Source organism: Nannobrachium achirus (assembly GCF_963921795.1).
Source record: "Nannobrachium achirus genome assembly, chromosome: 22".
Lineage (NCBI taxonomy): Eukaryota > Metazoa > Chordata > Actinopteri > Myctophiformes > Myctophidae > Nannobrachium > Nannobrachium achirus.
In genome coordinates this window covers 21,523,777-21,535,477 of record NC_137829.1, presented here as the reverse complement: position 1 = coordinate 21,535,477, position 11,701 = coordinate 21,523,777, and the positions used below count along the sequence as shown (strand labels likewise).

At 40.2% G+C, this 11,701-nt stretch overlaps 1 protein-coding gene across 1 annotated transcript; it reads left to right on the top strand.

Moving 5' to 3' along the window:
* Nucleotides 1-804: 804 nt before the first annotated feature.
* LOC308307483 (carboxypeptidase O-like) lies at nucleotides 805-11,432 on the top strand (the record flags this gene model as incomplete). Its single annotated transcript, XM_080752748.1, has 11 exons — nucleotides 805-809; nucleotides 2,133-2,196; nucleotides 3,520-3,621; nucleotides 3,998-4,099; nucleotides 4,995-5,111; nucleotides 5,474-5,567; nucleotides 6,090-6,182; nucleotides 9,293-9,402; nucleotides 10,105-10,189; nucleotides 10,380-10,460; nucleotides 11,221-11,432. The coding sequence occupies 11 exons, from the start codon at nucleotides 805-807 to the stop codon at nucleotides 11,430-11,432; spliced, it is 1,065 nt and encodes a 354-aa protein (XP_080608874.1).
* Between the last annotated feature and the right edge of the window lie 269 nt (nucleotides 11,433-11,701).

Below are 11,701 nucleotides of genomic sequence, written 5' to 3'. Positions count from 1 at the left end.
CTCCTACAGTATCTCTACAGTCATGTGATTGACATGGATCTGTCTGATTGTCCATATTCCATCCTGATTGGCTGAGATTGGCTTTCAAAGTTTGTAAGATTGGTCCGTTTTGGACAAAATGCCTCAAATCACAAACGCAGAGTGCAACTAGAAGCAGTGCTCTTCCAAGCACAAGTCTCCATCAGGCCAGGCATCCTGGTGGTGCTACTGTATAATAGGCCAATGTAAAAAGGGTGGCATATATTCTTCACCTTAGACCTTTCATGGCAATCGGACACTGCATGCATGATTTGAGGCATTGTGTTCCAAAAATGTGTTTTGCTAAATTCTACCTGCTGGTGGCGCTATAACAGACCAATGTGAAAAGGGTAGCATTTGTTCCTTGACATAGTGGGAATATGTGTGGCAAATTACACAGTAACGCAAGCTGCGTTGATGATTTGAGGCATTTTGTTCAAAAACAGAGCAATCCTGCAAACTTTGGAAGCCAATATTAGCCAATCAGGATGGAATATGAAATATCAGACGGATCAGACTTGATCACATGACTATAGAGATACTGTGCACTGATTTGTGTTATTTTTTGGAGAAAATCTGAAGGAGTAATATCCAAAAATGTGTTTTACATAAGTCGGCCCAAAGCTGGCGCTATAAAAGGCTGATGTGAAAAATGCAGTGAAAAGTTTTTTCCTTGGCCTCTAGGGAGTGCGTGTACAAAGTTTGACACTGATCGGTGGAGTTATAGGTAAAAACACAAATTTGCCTGTAGTTTTGATTTCAGTGCCTTTGAGGTGCTAGAGTACCATGAGGTGCATGCATAGTCTACTCTATAGCGGTCAGGAGATACACTCACATCCAAACATTCAACAACCAGATTGGTAATCTCTTATTTCCTTGTGATAACATTGTCACCACTCTGATCGTAAAGACTGCAGCCTTACTGAGGTTAGTTTTGAACCCAAAAAGAATTAATTCAGTTTTACCTAGGTGTAATGATAGTTTGCCATGTGCAGATTTTACCGAGCTCGAAGCCAAGGGCTTTTTCAACATGCAATTTTGAGCTTGTAGGCACCGTTGTCAACACCGTCATGCATCAAAATATAAATTGGGCTTATGAAGGGGGGCAAGCTACTGAAATGTAAAAAAGAAGAGTCTGGAATCATGAAATCTAGGTTTGTATGGTTATTATTGTGATCAATGGACCAATAGTGTTTTTTTAGCAAATTAATGTAATAATATACTTTTTTAAACATACATTAAATGATATTGGTGCATTTTCTATGTTTCTCAAATATAAAACTTGTGTTTTCTAACAATGGACAAACTCAATTTGTGGACTGTGTTTTCTCTTATCTAATTAAAAGAACACTTTTGAAAACATTGCTGAATCCCAGATAAGAACACAATGAGAATAAATAAATAATGTGTAAGAACAATGAGAGAAAATCCATTGTGTTTTCGGCAAAGACATTAATTTGATGTGGAGGGGAAAAAAGAATATACCAAGTATAGAGCCATGGGGGACCCCGGTTAACTACCATAAGTATATAGGGGGTTTCTAAGTGGTTAAATGGAAGCCCTTCTCTCAATTGGAGATACGCTTTAGTGAGCAACCCACACTGAGATATATGTGCAGTGACATTATAATTCAGCAGCGAAGTGTGATGTCACTTCCGTGAAATGGCGTGAAATGTCGCCCTCTACGGGGTTCATGCTGGTATTGTTTTGTATTCAAATCGCCATAGGGGATTCTGCGAACGCCGCATATAAGGTCTGTGTTAAAAATATAAACACACCATGTGCGCGGACATGCTCTCAGCGACAGTCTGTCCCAGACACGAGTGTCTCTCTGTAGTTTCCAACATTTAGGACAGCATTGATTACATTTTCTCTGACAACAGGCTATATCAGATATGAATGAATATCATAAACTATGCAGAACCCCCCCGCTGACAGAAACGCGCACATGGTGTGTTTATATTTTTAACACAGTTCTTATATGCAGCAAACGCAAATCTCCCAATGGCGATTTGAATACAAAACAATACCAGCATGAACCCCCTAGAGGGCGACATTACGCACAAATGACGACATGGCTTCGTTTCTCTATGGCACACTGTTTGTATTTTCAGCGTAAAGGACAGACCAGGGTCAACCAAGAATTATGACTACACAAAGTACCACCCCATGGGCGAGGTGAGAGATTAGCAGCTTTGCTGTCTGAGCCTTCAAAATACAGTAAATCTTGTGCTATACAGTTCTACAACAAGGTATTATGGTTGAAGGTGAGCAAATGTCAAAAGTGGTGCAAGATGCATCATGCAGGGATAAGTTCTGTGCAAATCTCAAAACTCACAAAGTGCAGAGGCAGGACTAGAGCACAATCGTCAAGTGTTGCAGGCTATGTCTGGGAGTGCTCTGCATACACAAGTAGTTTTTCTCAAGTAGCATTTTTTTACTTTTCTTTCAAGGGATATTTCACTTTACAAAAAGAAATGTGGGTAATTTTACAATTACTTTTTTCATTTATTTTGATTGAAATAAAATAATTAAATACAATAAAAGAATGATTGAAAAAAAGTAATAAAAAAACAGAACCAAGGATGTGTGTTTTTGATGAATCTATGGCGGTTAAAATGGAGTTTGAAATTACAATGGGTTTGTATAGAAAGGGGGCGTGTTGATAAAATATATCAAATCTAAATACTGAATCAATCAACTCAAAAACTCTGGGGTGCCAATGCTCCCAAAAGCCTGAGTGGACAATAAAATTACCCATTTAAAAGAAATAGAAATATCCCTTTAAGCGCTGCAACAGACAAAATAATTATTCCCTGTTGTTACATTAAAACTCCGGTATTCATTTATTTATATAAAACTACAATATTAGTAGGCTATCTATATTATCGTTGTATATCCTGTTAAAAGCAATACAAATGTGATCAACCCCTTCAGTCACATCTTCAAACAGTTTTTCATACTTACATCCAGCTGTCATGTACAGCCTTTATACCAATTATGCCTTCATCTCGTCTGCTCAAAAAGACATTCCACAAAGCCAGGAGTGCTGCCATTTTGGCACCACTCTACTTTGGGTTAGTTCCAGTTCGGGCTTTTGGGAAGGCTGTCTATATTATTATCTGTAGTGTACCGTAATTGGTATTTTCATACACGTGGGGGTTGGTGAGAAGCAGTCATGGGCGCTGGCATGTGTACCATCATTATGAAAAGTGCCAACTTGTTTTTGAGAATGTCTGACAGAGTTTTACTGTTCATTTTGCTTGAATTGACCTCATATCACTTTATTAAAGAAAAACACATTATTTGATTACTTTTCAACGTGCCCCTATGGTCGCCACTCGCCATTATGGCGTTTTACTTGTCGGTTTAGATTACTGATGAACTTTGACCATGATTAGCCTTCATTATCATTATCAATCTGTTATGTTAATAATGCTAACTTGCCAAGGTCTTGCTCTCTGGCCCGTTATTTGCATTTGTCTCTTCCCCTTTCTCCAGATCTACAGATGGATGGATGATATAGAAAGAGCCAACCCAGACTTGGTCTCCTCTACGAATTATGGACAAACCTTTGAAGGAAGGAACATTACACTGCTTAAGGTACAATGAAATAAATTGCTGTTTATTTACTTTTTTAACTTTTTAACAAAAAACTGTGTTCCTAACCACTTAAATCATAGCATCCTTATTCTGGGCACGTCATCATATTAGTCAAATACTTTAAAATAGATGAACATTTGATGAAAATAGCAGATCTGCAAGCCTCTTGCCACAAATAGCTGATATGCTCACAATGCGCGTCTTTGTGACACTTTGTGATCTGCTATGTTTGCCGAACACTTAGCTATTTTCACCTAATGTTCACCTGTTATGACAGGCCCAGAACTAGGGATGATAGTTTTAAGTGGTCAAAGCAGATGTGCTTCCTGATGTGAGAGGGAAATGACCCCCAACCATTGGTTCTGTTGTTGTCCAGTTAGGACTAGGAAGCCCTGGCAAGAAGGCCATATGGATAGACTGTGGCATCCATGCCAGGGAGTGGATCGCCCCTGCCTTCTGCCAGTGGTTTGTCAAAGAGGTTGGTTCACACACACACACACACACACACACACACACACACACACACACACACACACACACACACACACACACACACACACACACACACACACACACACACACACTGCCCTTCCAGGCACACAATCATGAACAATTTCAGATTTTTTTTACGGTTTGAGTAATGATCAGTGTTGCATTGGTGATTCAATGTTTGGGTGGACGGTCATTTACTGTCGTTGCGCGCACGTCGCTTAACAACTACTCTACAGGGGTTAACAGGTCATCCCCTGCTGTGACACTATAATAGGGGTAGGCAACCTTTTTGACATGAAGTGACATTATTCTTTCCCTTGAGTTGATAGTCAGTGTGCCATAGGCCTACTGTATATTTATTTTAGGTTTTCTTTCTCATCTCAGTGCAGTATTTTGTTTCACATCAGAACAGTCATAGACTCAGGACAATATTTATTTTTAAAGATTTGTTTTTATGCCTTTATTGATAGGACAGTAGACTGACAGGAATTGGGGGGAGAGATGGGGAGTGACACGCGGAAAAGGTTGTCTGGATCGGGAATCAAACCGGCGCCGCCGCCAGGCATCCATGCCTATGTGGCAATGCCTAAGTGGTATGTGCCTGGACCAGTAGGCCAGCGGGCACCCCCAGACAATATTTATTTTTCATATCAGAACAGTAGGACTCAGAGCAATTTTCTTTTCCATATCAGAACCGTCATAAACTCAGTGCAATATATTTTTGCCATATCAGAACTGTCAGTGTAAACGTTGTCGAGGTGTGAACTTGTTGTTTTACTTCGATGCATGTCCGTTCGCGTGCTCCTGCTGAAAAAGATTCTGGCCACGTATGACACAACCAATGCAAAAACTCTTAATAATCCCCCATTTCTCCACACAAGGTTCTTCTGACTTATAAAACCAATGAGAAGCTGAACCAGTTGCTGAAGAACCTGGACTTCTACGTGACTCCTGTGGTCAACGTGGATGGATACACCTTCTCCTGGACCAACCAGAACGTTAGTCCACCCCCTGGTTTAATCATCTTCACCACTCAAACCCTATATTTACCTGTGTTAACTGGGGTCATCCAGTCCTTGGCCACCCCTCTTTCCCCTCCGCCAAATCCCTTCGCCAAAAATTGTCAATCCACAATCTCACAACGCGTCACAGCACTTGTAGATAAGCTATATTTACAGAATATTATGACATTATGAACTAATATTCAGACATGCCAAGAATTAGGCACGCAGCACGCTATATACCGTAGGTAGGTTCAGGTGGTTAAAATCGCATGTTATTTTGCAGTTGAATGTAGTACATATGTTTTTGCATTCAAGCATTCTTGTAAATTCTCCCTAAAAAATGTGTGTCTCTCTAGACTCGTCTGTGGAGGAAGTCCCGGTCCAGCCCTCCTCCAGGCTGCAGCTGTTATGGAGTTGACCTGAACCGAAATTTCAATGCCAACTGGGGCAGTCAGTTCCACTTTTATAATTAAGTTATATCTAAATTAATTAAATTATTCTTTAACCCATTTAGGCCTAAGTCCGATTTGAAAAAAGCCTTAAAGACCTAAGTCCGATTTGAAAATTACCCACTGTTTTTTCTGGAAAACGTATTACTCAGCCTCTGTAGCAGCTATAGAAACAAAATTCCAAAACTATTTGATAGCTTACACCTTTGGCTTTCATAGAAAATAAATCTGAAAAATGTCAAATATTTTTCCAAACATTACTGTACTACATACTGTACATACACAGTACACACACACACACACACACACACACACACACACACACACACACACACACACACACACACACACACACAAAGTACTTTTTACAGACATGTTTTCAATTAACCTTAAAATTCGCAAACTTGCAACCTGCAGCTCTAGAGCCTAGAGGTTTTGGGGGGCATGGGGGCTTGTCTCCCATTAATATGTTTTTTCACAATAATCATATGACTCATCTGAGTTTGTACCGTCCTCCTCTCAGCTGTTGGTGTGCAATTTGACTGCTGTCACAACAACTACTGTGGAACATCAGCCACATCTGAGCCTGAAGTTAGAGCTGTGACTGAGTTTGTGGGTAATTATGGAGTCTTTAGTTTTATTAGTTTTACATTTTAGCTTGTGTTTCAAGTTCCAATCAAGTCCTAAACCTTATGTTTAGATCCCAAACAACACATTATGCTAATTATATAAAGATTTAAATAAATCACTAGCATTTTTCACAATGAGCAATTATCTTTAAACGATTGATTGATTGATTGATTGATTGATTGATTGATTGATTGAAAAATGTATTAGGCAAAAACTGAGAACAGTACAAATATAGTCAATACAATAGAAATGTAGTACAGTTAAACACCCTGCCTAAAAGGAACATCCCAAATAAGTCCTTTTATGGTCTTTTTTACATTGGAAGTCCTAGGTATTCAATTCGTGGACATAACAAATAGTAAGCAAAGAAAACAAGGGTTCTTCCAGTCCAACAGAAGTGCATGTCATACAAAAGATAATCTATATACTTGGACTAAACATGAATTGTTCATGATTATCTTTTGTATGGCATGTAAAATACTGATGCTCTGATTCACTGTTCCAAAAAAAGATGGTTGTAGCACTATTAACCATGACAGCTCTCACTCACATTGAACGGTCTCTATAACTTTCTATTGCAACATTAGCTAGTAGTCACTGATATCTGGGATCGAATGTCTTTGTCTTTGACCTTGTTTAAATGTCGATTGAAGTTCGAAGTAGTTGCAATTCCATCAGTGATTCTCGCACCGCGTTTGCATGCTGCGATTCTTGTATGGTTGTCTTCCACCTCATAATCTTTAAAATAGAATGATATAATTGCTGGAGTCGCCATTTTCTTCCATCCTGGCTTCCAGCAGCGTCGATGGCAGCAGTGAACGCATGTGTGTATTCGTCATGGTAACCGGTCACTTCGCCAAAAATCCAACTCGCCAAATTGTCCATGCTCATTGGGCAGGCTTGTCAATGCTCCTGGATTCGCCAGGATGATTAGCAATTAGGGTTAACCCTAAACCTAACCCTAACCCTAACCCCAGATGAGAAGTCATTAAGGATGTCCTACTTTGCTTCAGTCATCAAATTTGTACACCTACATTTGGCATTTTAAGGCTGAAATTATACCCATGCTAGTAAAGCAAGCCTGATAAAAATATCAAATATGCACAAAATTCAACAGAACACAGGAAAATATATCTGTTAAGAAGTTTTGGGGGGAGGACCACCAGACCCCTGTTGGGGAGTTCCCCGCACCCCCTAAAAATATAAATCCCCTGGATTCTCCTGGACTGACAGTCCAATGTTGACAACCCTCAAGCTCATTGGCGAGGTGCCCTAGCAAGTTGATTTGGCGAGTTGGATTTTTGGCGAAGTGACTGGTATTCTGTGTCATCTGTTTGGTAATGTGCACCAAGTGGAGCACAGCAGGGCACAACCTTATGCAGGGTTCCTTCGCAAGTATAGAGAGTATGGAAACGTATGGAATTTAATTTGAGTAATTTAATTTAGTAACTGGATAAGTATGGAAAAAAAGAAAAGAGCATGGGAAAACAAAACATGTATTCTTCCACGTTATGAGAGACAGAGACTTATTATATTACCATTACAGTAACAGAAGGGATGTTCATGGCCAATTCACCAGTGAACTAGAAATGAGAACTAAAGTCTATTGCAGGGGTCTTCAACGTTTTCAGGCCAAGGACCCCTTAGTTGAGAGACAGATGAAGCACGGACCCCCACAACCTGTTCAGAGATTCCATATAGTTTTCGTCAGTGTATTTTGGATTCATGTCAATTTTAACCACTTGAACCGTCAATACTTAATAAACTTGACCTTTCACTCTGTACTTAGTCTGCTCTTTTTCCCCTCTACACCAAAGCTCTTTACCAAAAATAGCTGATCTACAAGCTCACAGCGCCTTGCGCTGCGAGGCGTTGTGAGCTTGTAGATTGGCTATTTTTGGCTAAAGTTCTCAGAATATGGATGCTAGGGTTCGAGTGGTCAACATAAAAAGGAGAAAAGTTCCTATCACACAAAGATTTGGAGGACCCCCTGTAGTAACTCTGAGGACCCCCTAAGGGTCCCGGACCCCCTGTTGAAGACCCCTGGTCTATTGGCTGTTAGGTTAGGTAAATCATATCAATAACACTGTTTAATAAATGACTATAAATAAGTCACTCCTACACAAAAGGTTTGTGTAGGGTTAAAGGGTAGCTTTATGGCTTCCTTATCCTTTCCTTTATGCCTGTGTTGAACAGACACTGTAAATTGACACAGAGCTTCTGTTTATTTATAGTCATTTATTAAACAGTGTTGATATGATTTACCTAATCTAACCGCCAATAAAGCAAAGTCAATAGACTTGTTGTTCATGAACATCCCTTCTGTTAGCGGTTGAAGGTATACAGTTAGTTAAAATTTACATGAAACAATCTCAATAACATTACCCGGTTTTAGCATTGCCTGGGTTTAGTGTTAACCACATTCGGTGTGGCATTCCTATTTTGGTCAAATCATTATAGGCGAACATTTTCAAAAATACAACACGGTTCTAATTTATATACTGTATAAAGCAGTACTTAATTGATTTGTATGCGGCTATTGGACCTAGCTACAATCTGGCAATTATTTGGCAACATAATAGCATTGTCAAAATGTAACATACAGTACAGTTGGATTTTAGAGGACAGTAGACTGACAGGAAATGGGGAGAGAGAGATGGGGAGTGATATGCGGCAAAGGTCGTCCGGATCTGGAATCAATCAATGCCTATGTGGCAATGCCTATGTGGTATGCACCTGGACCAGTAGGCCAGTGGGCGCCCCCACGGTTGAATTTTAAAACAATTATACTTGTATGTCTTGTATGGTCTGAAGAATCAATAGAGAATTCTGGAGATTTGAGTCTGGAAAAGTATGGAATTTTGAAATGGAAAATGTGTAGAAACCCTGATTATGGCAAGTGTCACTGAGAGTCCCAAGCAGTCTATCAACAAATATTAGTATTCTCCTATTTTGGCCAAATGTTTTCCTATTATGACATGCCCACAATAGGGACGCCAGGATTAAAGTGACTAAAGCAGTGATTTTGGAACTTGAAAGAAGGTAATGTTGAACATTTGAAACTTAGTACTCATCAGTGTTTTGTCTCGTACCCAGGACAGAGGAAACAAGAGATTTTGTGTTTTCTCACCATTCACTCTTCTGGGCAGCTCATCCTAATGCCATATGGACACCCTGAGATTACTGCCCCCAACCAAGACGAACTGGTGAGTGCATCAGAGTGTGTTTATGTCTATTTGTGGAAAGAGGAGAGAGAGAGAGAGAGAGAGAGAGAGAGAGAGAGAGAGAGAGAGAGAGAGAGAGAGAGAGAGAGAGAGAGAGAGAGAGATAGGTGTTTTTATGAATGTACTGTAAGAGCAACAAGAATGCACTCAGCAGAATGTGGAAACCTACACAAGGTCTAAAGTAAGGCCTTGAAAGCCTTGCTCATTTAAAAGTTTGAAAGGTCATGGGGTCATCAAATCAATATAGTTATTCCTCTTGGGAGGATGAATGTGCACAGCAAAGGTGACATAGCCAGGTCTTAAACGTGTAATGACAAAAGATTGGGTAGGCCTCCCCGAAAAGAAAAACAACACATTTTAATGGAATATACAGAACTTAATATATGTATTGTAGGGGATAATCCACAACTTTTTGGGCAAGGAATTAACGGACAAGAGCCAGCCAAAAGAAAAAGGTGTACGGCTCAACTATGGGTGTATTGTGTGCGCGCGTGTGTGTGCGCGTGTGTGTGCGCGTGTGTGTGTGTGCGCGCGTGTGTGCGTGCGTGTGTGGTGTATGTGTGTGTGCATGTGTGTGTGTGCTTAAAATATGCTGACAAGTACAGTAGAACATGTCATGTCACATATGTTAATGGTCACAGTAAAGAAGCTTTCTAACCAGGCTAGTCTGTGTGCTTTGTGCAGAGGGCAGTCGGAGAGGCAGCAGCAGCAGAGATGAAGAAGCTGCATGGAATGACCTACAGAGTAGGAACATCTCCACAAATCCTATGTAAGGCACACTCACATGCGATTGCGCCCACACAGGCCTGCACGCACGCACGCACAATCACACCGAATCAAGTTATATTATATAAATGTATATATTTTTTAATTAAAACATATACATTAAATAAAATCTATAACATTGAGGATTAAATGTCTCCTTCTTGCTAATTTTGCCGCCCCCCCAACCTCCCAAGATCCAAACTCTGGCTCTAGTCGTGACTGGGCTCGACTCATCGGAATCCCCTTCTCCTACACTTTTGAACTCAGAGACACAGGTATGTTAGTCTTAAATAACTCTGTCGTGGTCTCTACCATACCCTATTTTTGCCTTCACCTACCATTGTTGTACAATTTACAATTTAGGCATTTAGCAGACACTCTTAATCCAGAGTGATTCACAGTAAGCAAGGTCATCAAATCAAATGCATAGTGCAGTGCCTCAGTATCTAGGATCATATAGGTAGCATCAGTCTAAACAGTATAACATCAAAAATAGATAATCTGTAGCTTCATTGAAACTATACTGTGGAACAAGGGGATTATACGTGCATGCCTCAGCCTAATGGTGGTTAATCAGACGTATCAATTTAGTTGAGGAAGTTAAAAAAAATACAAATAAAAAAATAATAAAATAAAACAAATGGGTTAGAAAAATACAATTGATCAATTATTTGGTTAACCTACATGTCGGGTGAAAGCCTTCTATGTCCAAAATCATTCGTTTTGTATTTATCATTTTAAAAATGATCTAAAATAGTGAAAATATATGATCTATAAGCACACAACGCCTCGCATCGCTAGGCGTTGTGTGCTTGTAGATCAGCTATTTTCACTAGTTTTGTGTGACAGTCTTGTATGATGAAGCAGGGCTTTAATTTACGAAAAAATATACACATTTGAAACTTGGAGATACAGGGTTTCTGCCCGACAGTGACGATGAGCAAGATTAGGTGGGTTAGACTAGAGGTTCTAAATATGGGTTTACAGTTCTGGTCCTGGTGTGAACACCGGTTCAATGTCAACCCTCTGATCTAGGTGAGTTTGGCCACTTGCTACCAGAGGATCAGATCCAACCGGCATGTGAGGAGGCCTACGCTGGAGCTTTCTCCATCATCACCGCAGTCCACGACAAAGCATTCAACATCACCAACAACATCACCAACACTGCTGCAGCCACCGTGACGGGGGTCACTACCTTCACCGGGGTCGCTATCATGTCATTGTCACTGCAGGGTCTTCTGCTGTAAGGCAGTAAAGACCTCTATAAGGTCAGGTTTTGGTAGAAAGGTGTACTTCCTGAATCCTGGCACGTCACACTGAATTGGTCGACAGCCAGTGACTTTTAATGTATTTGATGTGGAATTGAGAACTGTTCAATTTTGGAAACTCTGAAAAGCTGAATTAATCAACACACAAAGAGCTTTGTGAATGGTAAATGGTGCATTGACTGTATAGTGCCTTTAGTGTGCCAGGTCCATGGCAACGGTTGATCTGTTATGGTTGTTTTAAGTAGCCT